General features: G+C 35.0%; 1 protein-coding gene across 8 annotated transcripts; it reads left to right on the top strand.

Annotated features, from left to right (window-relative positions):
* The first annotated feature begins 4,392 nt into the window (after positions 1 to 4,392).
* On the top strand, positions 4,393 to 25,699 carry LOC114284159 (Protein kinase superfamily protein). 8 transcript variants are annotated; one of them, XM_028227049.2, is made up of 12 exons: positions 4,393 to 4,775; positions 4,889 to 5,017; positions 5,333 to 5,527; positions 6,679 to 6,726; positions 6,792 to 6,920; positions 15,712 to 15,836; positions 18,283 to 18,393; positions 23,259 to 23,367; positions 23,612 to 23,730; positions 24,267 to 24,420; positions 24,981 to 25,125; positions 25,232 to 25,699. In XM_028227049.2, the coding sequence occupies exons 1-12, from the start codon at positions 4,662 to 4,664 to the stop codon at positions 25,303 to 25,305; spliced, it is 1,452 nt and encodes a 483-aa protein (XP_028082850.2). In that variant the 5' UTR covers positions 4,393 to 4,661; the 3' UTR covers positions 25,306 to 25,699. The 8 variants fall into 8 exon arrangements, with proteins under 8 accessions (XP_028082850.2, XP_082766272.1, XP_028082853.2 ...); XM_028227052.2 differs by lacking the exon at positions 18,283 to 18,393 and having other exon boundaries at positions 4,421 to 4,775; positions 25,232 to 25,387; XM_028227051.2 differs by lacking the exon at positions 6,679 to 6,726 and having other exon boundaries at positions 4,446 to 4,775; positions 25,232 to 25,387.
* The last annotated feature ends 234 nt before the right edge of the window (positions 25,700 to 25,933 follow it).

Here is a 25,933-nt window from a genome sequence, read left to right as displayed (position 1 = left end):
TTCCAAAAAGCTATAAGCTATAAGCTATAAGTTAAACTAAACACATCAAAATAGCTTAAATTAAGCTGAAAGCTGAAATAAGCTGTAATTAAGCTCTACCAAACAGGCACTAAGTCTAACTAATCTTAATCACTTTATTCTAATTATTTTGATCCGAATCAAATTTTAATTAAACTTACCATATGATTCTAAATATTTTAATTAGCCTATTGAACTAATCAATTTCGGTTTCTGAATCCGTTTCGGATCTCAATTTCGAATTCCAAGTTAGTATTCTAACAGATAATTCACAAGCAAACAAATAGGCACAAATTAAACATATAATCATGCAATTATGCTTAATGAAATATTATATAAACATAATACTTATGTCGGGGTCGTCACAGTAGTTTTGATCTTTTTTATTTTGTTTCTTAATTTTCTTTTCTTAACTAAAATATATATATAAAAATAAATAAATAAATAAATAAATAAATAACTGTGAGACTAAAGGGTTAGTTGTATGGATGCGAGTTGTAATAATAGGAGAGTTTGCACTTTTTGAATCTCTCTCAATGTATCTTTTTTTTCCTTACACCTTTAAATTTCATATTTTTAATGAAATTTTTTATTTTGTTGAAAAAAAAAAAAATAATTTGGCAAGTGATGGTGTTATAAGTGGTGGCAATGGTGGTTGTAGTGGTGGTGCTTTGGTGGTGGAGGTGTGGTGATTATATAGTGGTTGTAATCGTGGCAATAGTAATTGTAGCGATGCTTTGGTGGTGGAGGTGCGGTGGTTATATGGTGGTTGCAGTTGTGGCAGTGATGATAGAGGTTTATCAGGAAAATATTTGATGGAAAAACATTATACACAAAAATAATACTAAAATCTTATACATTTAGCATAGTAGGGTAGTAGATACTGTGTTTGGTGTACAGTTGTAATCATGATTTCACATTTATATTTGAGTGTTGTGTTTGGATATAATTCTCAAAAATTAATTCTACACCCATGTTTGAAAACTCTTTCCAGAATATGGGTGGTCGACAGAGTACTTGAATTTTGAATTTGGTTTTTTTTTTTTGTTGCAGCTGTTATGTGAAAAAAAAAATTAAGTAAATTTTTTCAATAGTTATTTTTTAGAATTGAAATTTAAAAAGAGTTTGGTTATGAGTTTTGAATAGAATTTTCAACAGAGTTTTGAGTTGTGTGTTTGGTTATGAGTTGTAAGTTTTTGAATTAAGTTTTGAAAACCTTTTTTAAAACTCATAATCAAACTTCTTATTTTAAAACTCATTTAAAAAATTTAACACTCAATTCAAAACTCTTTTTAATACTCATAATCAAACAAATTTTCTTTTTTTAAATCATAATTCCAAAACTCATAAACTCAAAATATAACTATATTCTTAATTCTAAAACTCTACCAAACGTTACCTTAATTTTTTAAAATAATTTTAAGCTAAACTTGTTAAATTAAGTGGTACAAATTTTGTTTATCAAATCAACTTATCTCATTTTTACTTAATTGATTCAATTTTAATGATTGCTGAATTGTGTTATCAAACAAGCTTTAAAAATGATTTATGAAACAGTATAAATTATACTAAGGGTTCGTTTGGGAAGTGGGTTGGCTTTTTGACTTTTTTGGTTAGTTTAGTCTGGGGTCAAAAAGCCTCGTTTGGGAAGGGCTTTTGACTTTTTTAGATTTTTTGAGAGAAAAAGAATGTAATGATTATAGGTTGGATATGATGTTTTGTTTTATTGGGTTAAAAAATCTATTTTGTTTTTTATGACTATTTTAGCCCAAAAAACCTGGTTTTTTTCCCCCAAACGGAGCCTAAATATGCATAGACATCCATAACTTAAACCAAATAATATGGGGACTTCTATAAAACCTCTCTGCCTTAAACTAAAAAAAAATTAAAAAAATTACTATTTTAAAAATTATTGAGAAAATTGCATTAGCTTTGAAATCTACAATGAACTTAATCTCCTTTGAATCCAAAATAAATTTAGGTCAAGTTTGACATAACCTAAATAATACAAAAAGTAAAAAAGACACTATCCTATTTAAATCACATTATCTTATTTAAATCACACCACTTTTCTAACACATCACATCAAATCCAACCCATATAAACCAATAAATCAAAAAATGTACTTTTTTAAAGCATACCAAACCAATCCTTAGTTTGTGAATTTTAAGTATTATTTTAGATAACTTATCTAGATGTATATAACTATTATTTAGGAAATCCTTCGATATTACCCACTCTATAACGGTGGTGTTATGCTTTTTTGGTATATATATATATATATTTTTTTTTTTTCATGATAAGCTCTTGTTTGGTAATGACATGTTTTAGTTAAAAAGTTACTATAAGTTGTTACATCACTCTCTCTACTTTTTTGTATATCTTTTCGTAAAAAGTCAAAAATTATTAAAATAACTTATTTCCAAATAAGGCTCAAGTGTTATGTAATTTTGTGATAGAATTATATTAATTTTTAATTCAAAAAAAAAATTACGTGACGATATTACATATGTTTTTGTTGAAACATTTATTAATCATCACAATTTACGTATTTTTGACTTATTTTGAGAAGATGGTAAAAAGTGACTTTTTGGCTTTTAACCAAGCTTTTGGCTTTTTTAGACAAATGATTTGAGAAGTTGGTAAAAAGTGACTTTTGACTTTTTTGATTAATATTTGTTTATGATGTCAAATCATAATAAAATGACCAAACTACCCCCATTTATTTAAAATATTTACGACTTCACCTATGTAACACATTTTGATCCATGAGGGTAAAATTGTAATTTCACCGTTAGCTAAAAACCAACTTCCCAAATGAAAAAAAAGACAAAAAAGTCAACTTTTGACTTTTACTACAAACCAAAAAAAGTGACTTTTAACCAAATTTTCAAAATAGTCCTTTATTTTTTGGTCACAAATTATCAAAAGTGTACCTAAAAATCATGTCAACATGTACCTAAAAAGTGTATGGCACACAAGTAGCGAAGGAAATTCCTGTTGTTAAAAAAAATTCTTAATCTATACACATAGAAGAACCTCCACCAGTGAACTCGTTTTTGCAATAAAACACTTTCGAATCAATTTTTAATCACTCTTTGGTATCTCAGATCGAATCAATTTTTAATCACTATTTGGTACCGCAGAGAGCCACAACTCGTAAAACTTATGGAGTGATTGGGAGGGGATTAGACTAAAATAATTTATTTAAAAATAAAATAAACTAAAATAATTAATAAGATAAAATAATTAATAAATTAAAATAAATTATAATTATTTTATTTTTTTTGCTACAATTATTAAATTAATTATATAAAAAAAATCAACCAACTTTTAAATATAATTATTTTAACCAAATTAAAATACTAATTATGGGGTGTTTTGAAAAGATAATTAAAAATTGACTTTTTAGTTTTTTTTTTTATTTATAGTTTTTAGACTTTTTTTTTTTTTTTGGTGAGAGAAGAAATAAATTAAAAGATGAGAAGTGACTTTTAACTCACTTTTCAAATAAGCTAAAAATAACTCACTGAAATTATAAACCACACCAGTTCATACACGAGAGGAAGGGAGAGAGAGGAGGGATTTGTGACCAAAGCAAAGGAAAAGCGCAATGGCTTCATTTGAGAAATAGATTAAGGTTTAGTTTGGCATGATATAAAAAAATTAAAAAGTCACTATCCTATTTAACTTACTAGCTTATCACTCGTGCTATACACGGGATAATTATAGATATTTATATTTGTTTTAAATTTTTTTAATATATAAATTATGTTTTTAAAGATTTTTTTTAAAAATAATTTAACAATCTTATCACTAACAATAGTGTATAGGAGAAATTAAAAATGCTACTGCAGTAACTATGCACGAGTATATCTAAAATTATTTGTATGGGAGAATTTTAAATGTTGATCACGGATTTTGACCAAATCAATAAATGCAGGCATGTGGAAAGATATGTAGATTGAAAAAAATTAATAAATGCTGATCAGAGATTTTGACCAAATCAATAAATGCTGAGTTTTTTTTTTTAATAAAAAATTTAAAAAATTCAGATTGGGATATTAAAACTCCCACAGGCTTTGGGGGTTAAAAACCCCATTTTACTTAATATATAGTATAGATATCATTTCATTTAAATCACATCATCTCTCTATTATATCATTTTAAATCCAACTTATATTTCACGTTTTTTCGTAAAAAATCAAAAAGTATACTCATATTTCTCAACTCTAAAGTCGCTCTTACTTTTTAACTTATTTTAAATCATATCATTTTTTACATTTTTTAAACATTTAAAAAAAATTAAAAAACTAACTTTAATCAATTTTTCAAATAATAATGATAAAGAGTTTCACAAAACACAATCGTTACAATCTTCGAAATAATCTAATCTATTTATATCACCTTTAAAAAAAAATTCAAACGCATTAACAATCAATATCTTATTGAGATATTGGGATCTTCTGTCGTGGGTCCAAACCTTTTCCATTTTCAAAGCAACCCAATATGCAAGACGGCCAGGGACGCGTGCGTGGGGGGAACTGAAGCTAATTGAAAACGAAATATAGCGCCGCCGAAACGCTACTACTAGTACTAGCAAGAGGGAGGCAGGGAGAGAGAGAGAGAGAGAGAGAGGGAGAATGGATTGTCTTGATCTCAATGAATTTCAAAAGAAGCTCTCCACCCACTTCAGGCCATGGCAACGCTCCATTCAATTCTGGCTTCGAGCTACTGATATCTACACTGGTTACAAGGTCTCTCTCTCTCTCTCTCTATATATATATATGTGTGTGTGTGTGTGTGTGTGTTTGTGTGTATTTGTAAAAATGTAATTTATGGCATGTTCGGTTTTGTTGTGAGTTTATAGGTGTTTCAGCTTCGAGTGAGTTTCGAGAAAGATGTGCGGAAGCAAGAGGCTATGTGGGAAAGACAACATGAGTTTGCTGCTGACAAGCTATTTCACATGTGCTCTGACCTTGGTGGCTTTTTTCTCAAGGTCTATATATTTGTGTTATTCAATCTCAATCTCAAATGGGATGGGTTGTTCTTTTTAACTTCATTTCTGGGTTCTGAATGCTCTAATGCTAGTGGGTATTTTGATTTCTTCCCTGTTTATTGGATTTGGCTGTTATTTAATTTCTATTTCTCCAAATGGGGTTTCACGATTTAGGCTGATTCTGATATACTAATTTGGTTACTTGAGAAACTTGACATTATTGATTGTTTGTATTTAATGACTATGTATGTGTGGTGTAGATTAATTTTACTTATTAGTGGGATGGTATGGGGTTTGGGTTTGGGTTTGATGTAGGTTGCCCAAGTCATTGGGAAGCCTGACTTGGCCCCAGCTGCATGGGTTAGAAGGCTCGTTACGCTGTGTGATCAAGCTCCTGCAACCCGGCTTGATGTCATCCAAGCTGTGCTTGAAAATGAGTTGGGTCAATGTGTTGATGAATTGTTCGAAAGATTTGATGCTGATCCAATTGGTTCTGCTTCAATTGCACAGGTGACTCAGCTATCCCTAAATTTCTATCAGTGCCATGCTGTTGGAAGTAATTTAATTTTTTGAGTAGCTCTGCCAAAACCCAAAAAAAAAGGATGTTAAGAATTGAGGAACTTGAAAAGAGACATGACACAACATCCATGGACCCATGATTTCTGTGTGTGTAAATGTTTCGTATTGATACAAGTTCCTTGAAAATAAGCAGTAGGATGCTCACAAAAAGTCAAAACTTTCTGAGAAAACAATGGTGTGGAGGTGAAGGTCACGTGATGTAAGATTTTATCAAACCAAAAGTTGCATACCAATATGGAGAAGTTAATTTGTCATTGGTATTTAAAAGTGTGATAGCGTCTTATATGGTTATGAAAACCTAACATTTACCAAAATGAAGTTAGATCCATGATTTTAAATGTAAGTAAAATGCCTTGGAGTTCAGTTCCACAGGTAAATCTTCCTGTTGGTTTGAAGAAAGTTTATTTACTGACAAGTGTTTGGTCATATTAGTGCAATTTGATGTAATTGAAAACATATAGTAAAAATTGTATCCAGCTTGATTCATATCTTCCTTGTTCATTGAATGATCAAGACCTGGCAATTGTTTCCCTGTAGTTTCAATTTTTACTTTTTGATAAGTTTTTAGTCACTTGAAATCTGTATTTAGATGGGGATGCTACTAGAACATATTTGTTTGTGAAAGGAAAAAGCTAGCCGGATGGCCTGTTTAGTTCAAGGTCATCCTGAGCTCAATCCATTTGTTAACAAATTGATTCGAGGCAAACCAAACCAAACCAAACAAAACTTTCGCATGACAGATGAAAAACTCACCCACCCTTCCCAGACTAAGAAGATCCAGCTGGGGCATGCTGGAGTTTTGCACAACTCAAATTGATTCTTTGATTCCAGTTCGAAAATTTTATATTTTCCATGAATAATTCTTAAATCTTTAGTGACTGAAATTCAACTCAAACTTGTGAACAAAATCTTCTGATAAATCCCACACAATTGCAAGTTGTTTCGCTCTGCTATTGTATTCATTTTGCATTTCATTGTTGTAAAAGTTGCTTTCCTTGGTGGAAGGATTTAGGATGGAAATTTGTAATAATGCATACAGAGAGTCACACTCACATGGTACCTATGTTTCATGGTCAATTTAGGTGCATCGAGCGAGATTAAAAGGTGATAAAACTGATGTTGTAGTCAAGGTAAGGATGCTTTAACTTTGCTTCCTCTCTATGGTTTCCAGGTTCTAATTGCTACAGTAATGCAGGTGCAACATCCTGGTGTTCAGGATTTGATGATGACAGATATCCGTAACTTGAAAGCTTTTGCATTATACATCCAAAAGACAGATATCAAATTTGATCTCCACTCTATAGCTAAGGAAATGGAGAAACAGGTGCACATTGTTTCTGTGTTGGTGTTCCATGAAGATACATTTAACCCTATTTTTCTAAGATTTTGTGGAACAACTTGTGCTTGTTGTTCATACAGCCCTCCAAAATAAATAAATAAATAGAATAAAAAGGAGGAAAAATTGAAAACATAGAAATTTAAAAAGCTGAGTATATGTTAAATGTTTTTTTTAACTTGTGAACTTATATTACTACAAGATCCATTGGTCTTTTGAAACAAACCTTGAATAATGTATGTGATCATTGAGTGATGACATGATAGTTGTTCAACCAATGAGCCCAATGGGGTGTGGTATTTAATATACGGAGAGGGTTGGATGATATACCTCTTTCCTTGAAGGTACTCTATGGTAGAACTGGATATTATTTGAATTGAATATAGTAAGGTGTGTTCTTATCTACAAAGTTCATTTGAGTGTTGCTGGTTTCTGCTATTTCAAACATAGCATTTAGGTACTAAGGAAAATAGGGTCATAAGGGGAAAGGAAACTGGAAAAGGAGGGGTTAGTGGCAGGAGGGGTGTGAAGGAGTTAAGGAATTTTGTGAGAGAAATTCTATTTCCGCACATTTAATTAGCTCAAGGCACACACTTAATGAAATATTAATTTAATGACAATTATATCCTAAGTAAAAATGACTATAATAGACATCCAATAACACTCATAAAATTATATGAAAAATTTTTCTGTACACATCTTTAAGAACAAGAAAATCTCAATGTACACCTTTTGAGTTAAAAAAAAATTAAACTTTAATTTTTTCATTGTTATCACTTTACTTGTTGCACACTCTATACTCTTCTATTGCTAGGCCTGTAGTGTTGCTCAAGGTAGGAAATTCCTGAGTCTTTCTATTTATGCCACTAATTCTCCTGGTCAAAGAGATCATCACACCATGATCAATTCCATCAACGGTACGCTATCAATCAAATAAATCAACAAAATAAACCGCCTAAGACTACTTTGTTGCTATAAGAATGTTTTGTACTCACAATTCAGTTAATTGATTCAACACACATAATTTTCGAAACTAAATTGTCAAAAACATGGCATAATTTCAGAACTACAGAACCGAAAAAATTCATCAACTTCGGAAACTAATAATTGAGAAAATTTTTTTTTTTTTCTAGTAGTAATTTGTCGAAATAATACAATTTATTTGGAAGTTATGTTCCGAATTCACTCTATTGTTTCAGAAACCCAATGCTGAAAGCCCCAAACCGTCACTCACAAGACTGAAATTGAAGGTTTTATGCCAATGGAGTGCACATAGATCCGAAATGATAAAGGCAATAACAAAATAATAAATGTAATAAGAAAATGGAAAGTATTTTAGAGGAATTACAATGGTCTTGAATGGAGGTTCAATGGAGGTCTTCTATGTAAGTATTCTATGGAGGAAATTTCACTTCAGACCATAGTCTTCAAGGGCATAGGTGGGCCAATGTGGAAGTAGGGTCAATCAAAAGTGTGTGGAAAGAGGGTTAGTGATGTGTGTATAATGGTTATGAGTGAAGGGTGTAATTGTAACTTGAAGTGTGTGAATTGAGAAAATTAATTGATAATCAAATTAATAGGTGTGTGTATTGAGAAAAGATATGTACTGAGCTAATTAGGTGTGTGGAAATAGAATTTCCCATTTTGTGAGCACCATTAATTATGATAGGCGACATGAGAAGGTTAGGGGTGTTGATGTTTCTCAATGAAGATTATTAGTTGGTGTATGGGGAGGAAATATCCGTCGCCTTCCATATGCCTTGCTGCCAAGCTTGTCTCCTCTAACAGAACTCCGACTTGTTGCAAACAGAACAGAGGTGAGCTAGCCGGCGGGTGGTTTGCCAAAAAACCCCTTCCGACGGTCAAGTTAGCTTTATTGGAGAAGAAGAGAGAATGTATAGCTCAAGGGAGAGAATTGTAAGAGTTTGCATACCTTCCCCTGACTTTGTGCGCCCTTCTTATCTAAGCTGGCCATGCAGTCCCAGATTGTGCGCGCACTACATGTTGTCTTTTCCTGGATGCATGGGCTGTCCTCTCTTTTTCCTACACGTGTGCGCGTCAATACTGCCAAACAGTATTGGCCAAACCGCCAAACGGTATTAACTTATACTCATAGCGGATTCCTCTCCACATGGTCCAATCCTCATGCCATTGGACCATGTGGAGAGTCTCAACAGAGCAATAACTTGTGACGTCCTCAGACTGCTAGCTTAGATCCACCTTGTGCCGATCTAAGTCAGGCCGGCTCCCCAACTAGCTATGTTCTCGGCCAGTGTTGCGAGGTCACAATACTCCTGGACCGGTCAACCTGCTAGTTGCCTGCTCGGTCAAAGACTGCGGCCCGTCATTATTCCACTAGGTCCACACTTGCGGTTCAAACAAAGCCTTGAGCGGTTCAAGCACGACTTATTTCGGCACTAAGCCAGAGATCGCGAAGGTTTAGCTCGATCCAACGCCACATCAAGATTTGGCTTAGCTCGACCCAACACAATGCCTCATGTTGATTTAGTTCGGCCCAACATCGTGTCCGGTGTTGATTCAGTTCGGCCCAAGGCCATAGCTCGGCCTGTTGTTCGGCATAAATCCTCTTCTCAATTGCCTCTTAATTTCGTCTGCCTTGGCATGACTGGGATTACCTTTCATAGCCGAGCTATCTCTTTGGTCAACTTTTGATATTTGTACCGCCACCTGTCCATCCCATCAGTCTGTCGTGCTAACAACCCATCGCATCACGCCACGTGGCATCTTCCTACTAGTTCTGTGCGACTCTCCAGCTGTCAACACGATCTTCGAAATTTGAAAAGTTGGTGCCTTTTCATCTTTGCCTACGTATATGCCATTCACGCGTCATATGTGCCCCACTGTTCATTTTTCTCGAAATCAAACCCTAACCCTATCACTGCTCTCAGTGCCATTCCAACCATCATTGTGAGCACGATTCCCTCTTTCCCATAGACGACGCCAATTGTATGGAGAGGAAATATCCATCGCCTTCCGTACACCTTGCTACCAAGCTTGTCTCCTTTAACAGAACTCCGACTCGCTGCAAATAGAACAGAGGTGAGCTACCCGACGGGTGGTTTGCCTGAAAACTCCTTCGATGGTCAAGTTAGCTTTCTTGGAGAAAAAAAGAGAAAGTAGAGCGCAAGGGAGAGAATTGTAAGAGTTTGCATACCTTTCCCGGACTCTGTGCGCCCTTCTTATTTAGGCTGGCCATGTAGCCCCAGATTGTGTGTGCACTACCTCTGTTGTTCTTTCCTGGACCGTACTGCCCTCTCCTTTCCCTACACGTGTACGCGTCAATATTGCCAAACAATATTGGCTAAACCGCCAAACGGTATTGACGTATACTAGTGGATTCCTCTCCTCATGCCATTGGATCACGTGGAGTCTCAACTGAGCAATAACTTGTGGCGTCCCTAGACTGCTAGCTTAGATCCACCTTGTGCTGAGCTAAGTCAGGCCGGCTCCCCGGCTGGCTACATTCCCGACCAGTGCCGCGAGGTCACAATACTCCTGGACCAATCAACCTACCAGTCGCTCGTTTGGCCAAAGACGCGTCCTGTCATTATTCCACTCAATCCATGCTTGCGGTTCAAACCAAGCCTTGCTTGAGCCACTCTTGCGTTCAAGCACGACTTATTTCGGCACTAAGCTGGAGACTGTGAAGGTTTAGCTCGGTCCAACGCCACACCAAGCGTTAGGTTAGCTCGGCCCAACACAGTGCCTCATGTTGATTCAGTTCAGCCCAACATTGTGTCTAGTGTTGTTTCAGTTCGGGCCAAGGCTATAGTTTGGCCCGTTGTTCGGCATAAATCCCCCTCTTACTTGGAATGTGCGAGGTTTGGGCTCTCGAAAGAAGAAGGGGCTATTAGGGATTTTTTAAAGAAAGATCAACCAAATATTGTCATTTTTCAGGAAACTAAGGTGGAAGGGTGCGATAGGAATTTTATTAAAAGTATCTGGGGATCTAGGCACAGGCGGTGGGCTTTTGTACCTTCAGTTGGAAGGTCTGGGGGTATTTTAATCATGTGGGATGAGAGGGTTGTTTCAGAGTGTGAGTCTTTAGCAGGATAGTTCTCATTATCAATAGGTTTAGGAATCTGGACTGAGTGTGGTTGACGGTCCTTCTAGGAGGACAGATTGGTGGGAGGAGTTATATGGGCTATATGGGTTGTGTTCTCCAAATTGGTGTTTAGGGAGGGATTTCAATGTGGTTAGAAAGATTTCGGAGAAGATCACTGGGAATAGGATCAATAGAGGAATGACAGATTTTGACAGGTTTATTAGAGAGTGTGAGTTGATGGATCCTTTTCTCTTTAATGCTAGATTCACTTGGTCAAATTTGTAGGAAAATTTGGTATGTTGTAGATTGGACAGGTTTTTATTCTCTTATGGGATAGGAGGGGGTCTTTCCCAATGTGAGGTAGGAAACATTACCAAGATTAGTTTTTGATCATTGTCCCATTATGATAGAGAGTTGTCCTTTTAGGTAAGGGATTGACTCCCTTCATATTTGAAATTTTGTGGTTGGATCATCACTCTATCAAGGAAAATTTTGCGGGATTGTGGAATAATGCTAGATGTCATGGGTGGGAGGGTTTTAAATTTATGAGGAAGTTGAAGTTGATTAAAGAGGATGTGAAAAACTTGAATATGGAGGTTTTTGGGGACTTGGTGGATTTAAAATCTCAGATTAAGCATAGGATTGAGGAAATTGATGCAAGGGAGATGCAAGGGGAGCTAGATGGGTCAATGAGTGAAAGAAATGAGCTAAAATTGAAATTGGAGGAGTTGATTTTTAGGGAGTAGCTTTTTTAGCTTTTTTAGGCCCAAAAGGAAAATGTGTAGTGGTTAAAGGAGGGGGACATTAATTCAAAGTTTTTCATAATGTGGCAGATGGGAAAAAGAAAGCCTGAGGATAGTGGAGGCAAGGGAGGATCATATAGTCAAGGGAATTTTTAGATTTTTATTCTTAGTTGTATTCGAAGGATGAGATGGTTAGACCAGGGATAGAAAGATTTGAGTGGGGGTCTATTGATCTGGCAAATGCAAGTTGGTTAGAGAGACCTTTTGAGGAATTGGAGATTAGAGAAGCGGTATTTGATTGTGAGAGGGATAAAACCCAGGCCCGGATGGTTTCTCCATTGCTATTTTTCAAGATTGCTGGGAGGCGGTGAAAGAGGATTTGTTTAGAGTTTTTACGGAATTTCATGAGATGGGGGTGGTTAATTTGTGCTCAAATGCCACTTTCATCTGTTTAATTCCTAAGAATGAGGGAGCTATCAAAATCAGAGATTTCAGACCCATTAGCTTGGTTACATCACTTTATAAAATTTTGGGAAAAGTATTGTCAAAAAGGTGGTTGTCTTCATTGGGGGCTACTATTTCCCCATCTCAAGGGGCTTTTGTGAAAGGCAGACAGATTTTAGATGTGGTTCTGGTGGCAAATGAGGTGGTGGATGAATATAAGAGTTTAGGGAACGAAGGGATTGTCTTTAAGGCAGATTTTGAGAAAGTGTATGATCACATGAATTGGCATTTTTTGGATTTTGTAATAGAAAGGAAAGGTTATGGAGAGAGACAAAGATCATGGATTAGGGGGTGTTTGGCGACTTGCAATATGTCGGTAATAGTCAATGGTAAGCTAGGGGAGAGCTTTTAAGGCTTCGCAAGGACTTAGGAAGGGGGATCCCTTATCTCCTTTTCTTTTTATTTTGGTGGTAGACATGTTAATAAAGGATGGTGGATAGGGCTAGAGAGGCAGGTTTGTTTGAGGGCTTACATGTTGGTAAAGATAGGATTAGTTTGATACATTTATAGTTTGCGGATGGCACTGCTTTCTTTTCCTCGGGGGATGAAAAAGAATTAGTTAAATCTTTTTTCAGTGGTGAAACTTTTGGGGGGTGATTTCAGGTCTCAAGGATAATCTGGAAAAGAGTAGTGTGGTTGGTATTAATGTAGAGAGTAGTAAGCTTGAGCGAGTGGCTGTGCTTCTAGGATGTGGTGTGGAGACACTTCCGATTAGATATTTGAGACTTCCTTTGGGAGGTAACCCTAGAAATGAATCATCTGGGATTCCAGTTGTGAAAAAGATAGGAAAGAGGTTGGAAGGATGGAATAGGGCTTTACTTTCTCAACAAGTACATACACTTTGGTTAAGACAATTCTAAGTGGCATTCCAGTTTACTTTTTGTCTTTGTTTAAGATCCTAGTTAAGGTGGCAAGATCTTTTGAAAAATTGATACGAGATTTTCTTCTTCTTTTTTTTTTTTTTTTTTTTTTTTTTTGGGAAGGGGGGGGGGGGGGGCAGAAAGGATCATTTGGTGAATTGAGAGACAGTTTCCTTTCTTAAGGAGAAAGGGGGTTTGGCCATCGATAATACTGTGGCTAGAAACACAGCTCTACTTGGCAAGTGGTTATGGAGATTCCCAAATGAGTGTGATTCATTATGGCACAAGGTCATTAGAAGCAAGTATGAGATTCATGCTAATGGTAGAGACTCACAGGTGGTCACTAGGGGTAATGGTCGTGCTCCTTGGAAATGAATATCTCATATTTATCCAATCTGGCTTTGTTTCATTTTTGTGAGGGTGGGTAATGGGGAAGTTGCCAAATTTCAGGAGGATGTTTGGGTGGGTTCTTCTTCCTTTGTTGTGTCTTTCCTGCATTTGTGTAGAGTGTCTCAGTCTCATGATTGCTCTATTGCATCCATGGCATGCTCGTCTTTGGCCCTAATTTCTTGGAATTTTAATTTTCCTAGAAATCTTAATGATAGGGAAGTTGGGGAATTGATGGATCTATTGTCAAGGCTTGAACATGTCTCTTTGGTTCTAACTTTAGAGGACAAGTGGGTTTGGGCTATTTATTATTCGGGTTCCTTTTCTTGTAAATCTGTTTTTGACAAACTCATTGATAAGCCTCACATACTTCTGTTTCCTTTTCACAAGAAGTTATAGAGAGCTTGTGATCCTCTTAAGGTAAAGATGTTCATGTGGACCTTAGTTCATCGAGGCACTTTAACAAATGACACATTGCAAAAGAGGAGACCTTCCCATTCTCTAAATCCTCCATGGTGCATAATGTGTCGGAGGAACGGAGAATCATTGGACCATTTATTTCTGCATTGTCCAGTAGCAGCGAGTTTATGGCAAAGGTTGTTTTGTTTGGGGAATGTTATGTGGGTGGCTCCAAAAGATAGTGTACAAATGATTTTAATTGATTTTCGAGTATTGGGCAGGTCAAAGAGGGCCAAGGTGCTTTGGCTTAGTGCTATCTTTGCGATTTTTTGGGTCATTTGGTTGGAGAGAAATGGGTGTGTCTTCGAAGAAGTATCTCGAGATATTGATTTTTTTATTGAAAAAGTTCGACATTTAGCTTCTTTTTGGGTGTCAGCGAATCCTTTGATCAAAGGAATTCCTCTTTTTTTGATTGCAGCAGATTGGGTGTCAGTTTGTGATATGTAGTGTCCCATTTGTTTTGAGTTTCGTCTCTTCGCACTGCTTTGTCTTTTCTATATGTACTTTTCTTTATAGAGGATGCCTTATCCTCTTCTCTTTTGGCTATGTGCCTTAATAAAATCTTTGTTGGTCGCTGATCAAAAAAGAAAAAGCATTTTCCATAATTTGACCAAATTTTCTTGAAGTCGTCGTTGTGCATCTGTTGAATGTTTGTTATCATTTATATGAAACTTGCTTATGAGGACAGAAACCTACATGAGACGTAGACATGACCAAAAACAGATACTCCAATAAAAAAGTAGGAATGGATACAATGAGGACACAAATATATATATATATATATATCTAGAGATTGAATACAACAACATATTATGTAGAAAGTGAAGCTCAACAACTATGATATACATAATCACATGTTTATAATAGACTACCCTTGTAGTCTTTCGTTTTGTTGTCTTGTGACTCTACTTTTTCCTCATTTTAAATTGTGTCCATTTCATCCTTGACATGGAAGGAGGAAAATCTGAGAAGTGTTAGCCGAGTATCCCAAATGATGATATTTACTTTCATATTTTTGGAATGTCCAAGATGTATTATCCAATATGTTTCTAGGGCTGTTAGAGAATTGTAACTGTCTGTAATACTTAGACCCTTACACCCTTTTTGGTGGCTGTAAAGGTTGGTAATATGTCTTGCTCTAAGCCTCCATGCAATACATACTTTTATCCAAATCTCATAGTGGAATCTGATTAATTTAACTTGGTAAGTTTCTGCCAACTTAAAATCAGGTTCAAAGTGGATGTGGTGACTACATTTCTCATATCATGACAAGTCAGATGTACAAGTACATTGGCTTTTAAAACATTAGCTGACGCTTAGAGCTGATCATGGTATGGTAGATATTCAAATGAATCTCAAATGATCTTTTTTCTTACTGCCAAACTCTAAACATTGTGGCTAGCATTTTGGAAGTAATTTACCACCTTTAGAGAAGAAAAAACTGATTTTCCTTCCACCGGTAACAAATTTTCTTCCACACAGTGTTTCTACTGTCTGGGTCATATTATTTGTTTTAATGTTTCAAAGTGAGGTCTGTGGTTATCTTGAACTTTATAATTTTCAATATTTCCTTGACCTCATATGTATAACTCGAAGTTATAGCAATGCTAAATAAAATCAAGTTTAAACCCATTTGTTGGTAGAAATTTATACTGTTACTGTTCTTTCCTAATTTAGTAAATGTAAACTTTTTCTTTATGTGAGACTTTATCAGATCCTGTTTTTAGATGATAATGTAGCTTTCATTTATATCATTGAAGATTGGGTTTGAATTTGACTTCAAGAGAGAAGCTGATGCTATGGAAAGAATTAAACGTTTTATGCTTGAGAATAATAAAAAAGCTCCTGTCATGGTGCCAAGGGTGATGCGGGATATGGTCACTAGGTATGTTGTGGTGTATTTCATTTTCCTCTAGCTGGCTCTGTGGTATTTAGCTAGGACCAAAGTATTTAATGTTAATTTAATTTTGAAACTTTTTGATACTTGTATCAGAAAAACGTTGTTAATAATTATCAAACATTACACCCAGAATGTGCAAATGGATCTTTTGGGTATATATATATATATATTTTTTGTGGTCTTGCTTTTTTGGTAATTTATTCCTAACTTGATTCAATCAATTTGATTCATGAGTGAATGTTTGAGTTTCATTACATCTTAAACTGTAGCAATAAGTCACTCTTTAGTGCCCACGTATGTAATAGTGCCTTTTGGGTACAACAACCAATGCATAAATGTTTGTGAAAATAAATATTTGATGCTGTAGAGATGGAAATTTAATATTGCACTTTATTTGATGATGATAAATGTGGATTTAATTACAAGGTAGCAACTTTGTTTATGATCATGCCACTTTTGGTTGCCTTGTGCCTTTTGGAAAAATTTGATTTGAGTAAGCTTCAAGCTTCATGCTTAAGAATATGGACTTCAAAGGTATAGAGTAAACACAATCCATGATCATTCCTTCCTTCTATCTTCTACCTAGTTTCTACTATATGAATGAAGAAGTTGACTATCTTCTTTGCGAGGAAAGATTTTTGTGAGATTCAATGTAGGATATTGGTGGCATCAAGCATGACATAAGGTGTGGTTGAGAGGTGCACGTTGTGAAACGTATATTATATTTTTGGTATCTTTCCTATTGTAATTTAGGTTAGAACTTAGAAGTTCCCTATTCAGTAGTTTTTCTCTTCCGATTTTGCTTGTCTATATTTAAGAGACTCAATAGCTATGTAATCATTCATTCAGAAATAATACATTCTTTCTCCAAAAGGATTCTTTCATGGTATCAGAGCCAGGGAAACCCTACCTCTGTTTCTGGTTTTTCTGACTCTGGTTCAGTTCGACGGGATCTTTTTCGCCGTAATTCTGGTTTGTTGCTCCAGGTCGTGATTGATCGGACTATTGGGTTGCGATCTACTCTCTTTCTCTCTGGTTCGTCGCTGGTTCGCTGTTTGCTCTTTGGTATGCTGGTTGTTCTTTGGTTCGAGGTATTCCTGAATTCTCTAGTTCGGTCTGTTCTTTCCGATTTTGCAACATTTTCTTCTCTGATTCCTTGGTTTGCAATCGATTTCCTTGGTTTGCTCTCTCTGAATCTCTTGTTATAAGTGATGTTATAATATACCAAAAATATAATATACATTTCACAGACATAAATTGAACTTAGTAAAGTTGGAAGTGTGTCACATCTTTCATGCTTCGTGTCTTCTTCACGTTATTTGGAGTAAGGTTGTCCACCAATTGACATGGATAAAAGTCTTCCAATCTTGTATATTGTCACATCTCTAATATAAGAATTGGTATTGTGTGTTCAACCTGTACAGGATTTCTCTGTTTAGTTTGGGCTTTGTGAATTGGCTTTTTAGTTTTGCTCACTTTTTTGTTAGAATTAATAATTAATACAAAATAGATGAATGAATACACAAACACAGAAATGAACATGTTAACATTTGCATAACAAGCATGACACATGAACACAAAGGCAGGTTACAGGTCACTGTGTTTCTCACTATACATACATGCAGAAAAGTAGTGAGAAAAAAATTGCATATTAGAAGGTGCTAAAATTTAACAGTGGGATGCGGTAAAAAATGTAGTTTGTAAGAAGAGATGTTATGTTTAATCTGAAAAAAAGAAAAAAATAGAAAAGAAAAAAAAAACTATTGACAAGATGAAGTGGTGGATGAAACTTCATAGTTCCAGTTTCAAAAAGTCAATATTGGAACACTGAGAGGACAGGTATAAGCAATAAGAGAATATTTGTACTGTTATTAATGGGTAAATATACTAACCTCCCTAAAGGTTGAAGAAAAATACAATAAGCTCAACAAATTTGATATAATTACATTATGCTCCCCTAAAGTTCTAATTTTAGTAACACTTTTTACCTGTACTATCATTCATACTGTTAATAATATGGATGAAAAATGACGTTGTCTTTTCTAGTAAAGGCTCTAATATATCAACCCACTCTTTGTTTAAAACACTTGTTGCATTTTTTCATGTTATATATTGTTTCTATGATTGCATTGCTGTATTTAATGATCTGACACTGTTACGCCAGTAATTTTGGTAATTCAAACAATGAACAGAGAGCGATTGCAGTTGCACTTCTTTCCTCCACAATCCTTCATCTTAATGGCTATCATCTGTTGTCACAACCTCACTAATGCCACCTTCTGCAATTAGATTGATTTCAATGAATTTACTTTACTCTTTTGGCCACTGATACATTGGTTTATTGTGTTTTTCCAAATTCTATACTGCACCATTGTTGATGCTGTGATTTCACATCACCTTTTGGTAATTAAGAGTTTCATTGTTTGGTTAGGAGGGTCTTGGTAATGGAATATATTGATGGAATCCCAATCCTAAAGCTTGGAGATGAAATAGATAAAAGAGGCATAAATCCTCGTGGTATGATCGCAACAGCAGCGAAGCAGTGAGCCCCTTGATCCCATAACTTGGTAGCTTTAAGTCTTAGTTTCTTCTTTGCTTACCTTGGTAGACTATGAGTAGCTTCCAATGGCTACAGGGAGTCATAGTATAAGTTTTGCATCGCATGGCCATTAGGATGATTTATAATGCTTTTGTTTTTGTTTTTTTGCATTACATATTCTTTCAATAACTTGGTAGCTTTAAGTCTTAGTTTCTTCTTTGCTTACCTTGGTAGACTATGAGTAGCTTCCAATGGCTACAGGGAGTCATAGTATAAGTTTTGCATCGCATGGCCATTAGGATGATTTATAATGCTTTTGTTTTTGTTTTTTTGCATTACATATTCTTTCAATAAATCATTAGAGCCTGCCAAATTACATTGGGGCTAATTTTTATCAGTGGTGACATTTAAAATTTTAAATTCTAGAAATTCTTTAGAAAATTCACTCTTAAATTTCATAACATATTTGTAATAAATCGACAAACTAAATTAAATATCTCAAATCACAAAACAAAAAGAGAATTTTAATATGAAGAGAATTTTAATATAAGTACTTTATTTTAACAAGACATGTAAATTTGTGAACTTTTACGATAGGCCGGCTTGCATCCTTGTTCCCTTTTACCTTGTCAATTTCTTATAGTTAGACATTTAAATTAAGTCCACTGATCAGGCTTTTTTTTTTTTTTGGAAGATAGAAACTCATTAGAGGCAAACACTATGTCTTCAATCTTTTTGAGTAACTAATGTTGACAGATATAGAAGTGAAATAAATAAATTCTCAATCAAGCAATAAATCAATTCAAAAAACCTTTTATTTCAACCAATTTTGTTTTGCTACATATAAAAAACCGTGTTGTAAATTATTTCATCCAACAACTTGTGAGCAACGCTTAAATATAAACCAAGTGAAAAAAGAGCAATCCATCAATGATTGACAAAATGATTCTCAATTTTTGTATGCAAATCAAGCCCCACAAACAAATGGTAAGGAGTCAAATTATTTGGTGAACTTTTGTTGTGAAGGGCAAGAACTTAAATATGGAGCAAACAAATCTAATTTTTGAATTTTAAAATGGAACAACTGATTGTCTCAAATCAATCTTCCCGTAAAGGTGTTAAAATGTGTAAAGTGGTAGAGTATGGGTATCGTATCCGCAGGGACAATTGTGTAATTATAACTATTTCAATTATCAATTCCCAAATTAGTTTGTTGATGAATTGTTTGTTGAGACAAATAATGAAACCCTAACTAAATAAGCAAGGACATTTGAGTTAAATAATAAGAAATGGCAACTTAGGGATCCAAATCCACCTCTAGTTCCGTACCTAAATTCTCATCTTAAATTATACGAATGATTGATTGGAATGAGCAAATTTCTCAACTACAAGTTGGAAATTGAAAAGAAAAGTAATGTTGTGTTCGAGGCAAGAGTACGGCCTATCTCAACCAGCACAGATTGTCCACTCTAAACTAGGGTTTGTGGCACAACTTGTCTAGTGAGAGCATAGTCCGTCTCAAGTTCCAAATACAACAACAATGAAAACTAAAGTAAAACATTCATTCGCAATCACAAAAATTGAAGCAAGAGTAAAGATAGAAATAATTTGATTCAAGAACTCAAAAGTTTTACAATTGATTCCAATTAAAACAATACAATACAAAGCTGTCAAGATGAAAATCTGGTTACTTGGGTAGGGTTTCATTGAAACCCTAAGGCTCCGTTTGGTTTGCCTTTGGAAGGAAAAATTTTCAAAACACTTTTTAAAATTCATAACCAAACACACAACTCAAAATTACACAGAACTCAATTAAAAAATTAATCTCAAAACTCATAACCAAACACACAGCACTAAACTCTTTTGATGATTTAGTGTTGAAAATGGTTAGTGATGGGATTGTTAAATTATTTTTATAAAAAATCTAAAAAAAATAATTTTTATATTTAAAAAATATCTAAAACAAATATATATATATATATATATATATTTTTTTTTTTCAAATAACAAGTTGAAATTGGAAAGATAAATAAATAAATTTAAAAAATTCACTATTCCGGTCAACCGATCGGACTTCCGGGAGAATGTCCGAGCGGACGACCGGGTAGACCCAATCCACTCTTTTCAAAATTCAAAAATACCTTTCAAAACACTTTTCAAAACTCATAACTAAACAAATTTTCTCTTTTCAAAACTCAACACACAATTCCACACTCAAATCACAACCCCAAAAAAAGAATCACAATTCCAAAACTAAACCAAACGCAGCCTAAGTATGGTGTTTAGCCACTCATGGAGATAGGTAGGAGTGACAAGGAAATGGAGGAGATGGTGAGCCCCATGGATGTTTAAGGTTTGCTTCCCCACTAGCCCTAGTTGCCTCCCTCTTTCAACCAAAGAAAATCATAACCCTTTTTCTTTCTTTCTTTTCTTTTTCTTTTTATACTTGAATTCTCTTAAGCTCATTTCTCATTTCCGCATGCATTTTGAGGGCAGTCAAAATTCTCCGCACATGCGAAACTTTGACAGTACACATTTAAGGAATGGCCGCTCGTGCGGTTAAGGTGGCTGCTCATGCAGTGGATGGTCGCACGTGCGGCGGCTCAGCAGTGCTGCAGTGAGAGTGACCATCTTGCATTTGCTGCTCATGCCGAGATCCTGCTGCTCGTGCTGAGAGACTCCGTGATCTCTTTCTCTTTAGTTCCACCACTTTTTAACCATTTAATTGAGAACTGGCTGTCAAACCTGCACACACAAGAAATACATCATATTTGCAAGTAACCGTACCTCAGAGACTATAAATGTAACTTAGACGGCCTCAATGTGGTACCTTTCGGCCCAGATTAACAACCTTAGCTACAAACTATAAGAACATCTCTAGTAGTTTAGTACGTTTGTGCTATACACAACAAAAATGTACTTTATACAAATTTATTCAAAGTTACTCCAGTAGTGTGTAGTATTTACTGTGCTAAAATAGCACATCTGCTTCAACAATGTAATATTTTTTATGCTATTTTTTATTCATTAAACAATCAACCACCATTTTTTTAATAATGCTTTAATTTATTAAGTCAAATTTATAAAATAAATAATTGGGCTTGTGCATAGATGTACTTTTTTTTTTATCTTTACATTAATTTATCTTAATTTTATTTGTGCCAAATTAATTCTTACTCAATTTATCTGCACATGACATAGTTGTAGTTAGTGATAAATTAAATTGCAAAAATAATGCATAGATGTAATTTTTATATATATATAAAAAAAAATAAATAAATAAAAAAAGGAAGAAGAAAGAAGTTTGCTGGTCAAAAAGTATAGTATAAAAATTTGGCATAGGATTGATACGAGCAAAACATATAGCTAGAGTGAGTGTTTTTTACCACACTGCTATTTTGCCTCTACTAAACCTAAATATTACACTACTGCTCTAAGGAAGACATTTTCAAAAGGTTGTTGTGTAATGTCATATAGATTAAAGATATATAGGGGTTCAAACCCATTTTTCAGTGGTGGTGACAATTGTATTATTATTATTTTTAGATAAAAAAGATATATTATTTTGAAGGGGTTTGGCTTACACCACTCTTCATTAAGTGATGCCACCCCTGGCAAGTTTTCTTAAGATGCTCTAATATGTAATGGCTAGAAGTGTGAAGGAGGTATTCAAATAGTTAAAAGGTGTCATCTGTCAAGATTTCTTTTTTGAATGCAAGTTGTTACTTGGTAATTCGCTTGGGAAATACCCATGAGATTGGCCCTTGCACCTTAAGAAGCACACACAGATACGACACAAACATGCCAACACAAAAATTTTCAAAAAATGTAGGATATGACATGTGGGAGACACATAAAATATATAATTTTATATATTTATTAGGGTACTCGGACCATGGGTCCAATTTCAAAACTGTTGGGGCAATAGCCCCAAACTCTATTCTTTTTGGACCAAAAGGATAATAATAATTTGAAAGACCATATTATTCCTATCTATCTGTCCACCTGATCTATTTGTCTGAGTGTCATCTATTTCTCCCACGTGCTGTCCATTATTTGTCCATGTGTTACCTATATGTCCATATCACCACCACCATCATCTGTCGTTGCTGGCCACCTTTGGGAAGCTTTCAGACGCCGACGAATTTTTCGAAATTTTTTTTGCTGCCGACGAATTTTCCAGTAACCAGCCGGTGATGAGGTAAAATTGAAAAAAAGATTCCTTCAAAACAATAATCTGTCCTTCTCATCAAACAATTTCATTAAACATGTCTTTACCACAAAAAAGAATTAAACCTTGGACCAAATAACATATGGCCCTGTCGGTGTGGACTTTTCACCAATTATCCATATTTATCATATGTCATATATAAGGATAAATAATTATTATATGTCATATATAGGAATATTTCGGTCAATAGTTTACATTGTTTTTGTTTTATTATGGAGTTTTTTTTTATTAAAACTTGTAATGTGTTTCATGTGCGTCTAACTGTTGAGAAGTGTCTAGCGAATGTCGTGTCGGATACAACATGTTACATTTTTAGAAGTGTTCGTGCTTCCTAGCTTGCACCCTTTCCTCAGTAAATGTGCCTGCTTTGTCTAGGTGCCATTTCTGATAGTATTCTCTGGATGCAAATTTCATGGTGAAAATCAAGATTACCAACCACATTGCATAAAAAACCCTAGACCAAGGGAATTTTTTCCCTCTTGAATGTGGTCTTTAATGTTCCACTGGCCATCATTCCTCTTTTAAGAAGCATCTTTAAAGTGGCTTCTTGTTCTTTCTTTTTGGTATCGCCGATCCTTTAACAATGCCATAAGTAGATGAAAAGCTCAACACTCTTACTAAAATATCTCACACGCAGGAACATCCTTAAAAGTTTGACACTTGCATATGGACAAATGATACTGAAGAGTGGTTTCTTCCATGCAGATCCCCATCCTGGAAATATTCTCATCTGTAAAGGGTCAGAGGCAAGTTAGCAACCGAACTTTACTACGTTAAAACCGAGCTTCCATCTTCCCAACATTTTCTCTTTCTTCACTCTTTGTTGATAGTCTAAATTCTGTTCCCAAATTAGTGATTTTAGCTTAATGATTAGATGATTTAGCCAGAAAGATGGATTACATAGTTGGTTGCTTCATATTCCAATATCATTTATCTGCATGCTTGTATTCAAATATCTTAAATTTGAATCTTCCTTTTCTCCCTGATCAGGTTGCCTTGCTTGACTATGGGCAAGTGAAGGACCTCCCTGACAATTTAAGGCTTGGATATGCAAATCTGGTACTTGCTATTGCTGATAATGATTCCTTAAGGGTATCAAAGAGCTACAGGTACTAAAATTTGCCCATAGATTCCTTGTTTATCATATTTGGCACAGAGGGAGAGTTTAAAAAAGGGGGAAAAAACCCCAAGGCGTTTGCCTGGTGGCAAGGCTTTGGATCTTGGGGTTGTGCTCCTCCAAGGTTTAGGGATTGCAATCTCTTAGGTGCTAACAATTCCTTGGGGCCATCGGACTGGGAAAAAACCCTTGAATTAACCGTAGTGTACTTGCGGGAAACTTCTTGCCGAGGGCCTGTGCATCCTTGGGGATTAGTCGGGCTTTGATCCGGACACGCTAGTGCCAATCAAAAAAAGGGGAAAAAAAGAAGAAAAAAGAAACAAGGAAGAAGAACAAAAGAAAAAGAAAGAGAAAGGATGGGAGGCGAGTTTTATCAATCCAGATTAGTATATGATTATATGTATAGCTAATATATGTGTGTGATGTAGCTATTCAATAGAACAAATGGATTGATTTTCTTTTTCTTTTTAATATCAATGTTGACTTTGTTGGGTTTGACTATTATTTACATTTTATTCATTTACTTAGGGAGCTAGGCATAGATACCTTAAGCAAGTGTGACGATGAACAGAAGGAAATGCTTAAGTTGGCGCAGACAATGTTTGATACAAAGCTACCGCCTGGCGTAACAATGTTGCAACCTTTCTCAGATGAATCTTCAATAAAAAAGTTTTCCGTTCCGGTATGCAAAATTTCTTGGATTGATTAGCTATGAGGTATTCAATATCTCCCATTTTCCTGTTCTTTGACATCCCACCAAAGGACTTGAACCTATCATCATTGCTTATATGCTTGTTTATTAGTAAACAACAACAATGATTAGTGTCTCTGCGCCTTCTGTGGCTATACGGATACCAGATGTAAAGGAACCCATTATTTCTGCGAAGGATTCAAAACAATTCTGTGTTCTTGTGGTGTGGTGACATTAGAAATTAGTATTTCATATTTCATGAAGATGTGCTATTTTTATCAATTCCTTATAATTTTTAAAATTGAGGTAAAACCCTTTTTGTTCGGTTGTATTTTCCTTGAGTATCAGTTTCATCTTCATGCTTGTTTCCTAATATCACCCCAAATATTGTTGAATATAAACATTTGTTCTAGTAGTGTGGTTGAGTGCGTATTTGAAGCTCTGTTTTATTTGTTAATAACAAGAAACATGTTATACGATGGATTTTTCATTCCACTATATTCCTTGATCTTATAACAGTAGATTTCCTTATTGTGTTATGGCAATGGTAGGTTTTTCCAGAAGAATTGTTTTCGATTCTTCGAACGGTGCATATTTTGAGAGGACTTAGCGTTGGTCTTGGAATCAACTACTCATGTGCGGAGCAGTGGAGACCGATTGCAGAAGAAGCATTGTATCTTGCTGGTAGACTAAAAGGTAAGGTGGCTCATATTAAATCTTGATTTTCAAAAGCAAACTTCCTTGTTCTATAATTTTTTAGTTAGTATGTTTTGTAACATTTTAAAAACTGATACTGTTTCAGGGGAGGATCTCAAGACTAAAAGACGTAGATGTGGTCTCTTCAGAAGAGTATTTGGGAGAGTGGTTGCCTTGTGAAGAGGTGTAGGCATGAATTGACCAGGAAGCCTTAGCGACTAAGAGGAGAGAGATTGTTTAGTGGTGGCGGAATAAAAAGAATAGGGGTTTGAGGGTGATGGGGGAAGGTCGAGAGGGGGTAAGGTGGCACCAAAAGTTGGAGAGGGGTAGGGGAGGGTGGCCAGAGTTAGGGGTGGCAGTCGAAGGTGGGTGGGGTGGGATGGTTAAATTTGAGGGGATGATGGTTATTTTAGGGTTGGGATATTTTGAAATTTAAATTTGAACTTGAGGGTCATGTGTGACCCATTAAAAATATAATTTTGATGAACTGTATTATTTATTTTGTAAAACTCTCGGTCTGTATTATTCGTGAAAAAATTAAATTGATTCAATAATTGTAATATTTTTATTTTCATATGTTTGTTTCTAAAAATAATAAATGGTCTACTTTTCAAAATATAGGTGTTGTCCTTTTTTCTAAAGAGAAACTCAATAAAATGAATATATTGCGATTATTATATTGACTTTAATTTTTTTATGAATGATATACGCTGAAGGTCCTACAAAATGAATAATTTAAATTATCAAAACGGAAGTCGTGATGAATCCCATAGGCCTCCCAAATTCAAGCCTAGTCCTAATTTTAATA

The sequence above is a fragment of the Camellia sinensis genome, chromosome 15 (genome assembly GCF_055761805.1).
Source record: "Camellia sinensis isolate YWXY chromosome 15, ASM5576180v1, whole genome shotgun sequence".
Lineage (NCBI taxonomy): Eukaryota > Viridiplantae > Streptophyta > Magnoliopsida > Ericales > Theaceae > Camellia > Camellia sinensis.
Note: the sequence above shows the minus strand (reverse complement) of the source record. Positions and strands in the feature narration are given on the sequence as shown.

Excerpts from the sequence above, each read along its gene's own strand:
- LOC114284159 (XM_028227049.2), top strand. The coding sequence starts at position 4,662 with ATGGATTGTCTTGATCTCAATGAATTTCAAAAGAAGCTCTCCACCCAC. Across the intron at positions 6,727-6,791 it reads AAACTGATGTTGTAGTCAAG|GTGCAACATCCTGGTGTTCA; the intron begins GTAAGGATGCTT and ends ACAGTAATGCAG. Across the intron at positions 15,837-18,282 it reads ATGCGGGATATGGTCACTAG|GAGGGTCTTGGTAATGGAAT; the intron begins GTATGTTGTGGT and ends TTGTTTGGTTAG.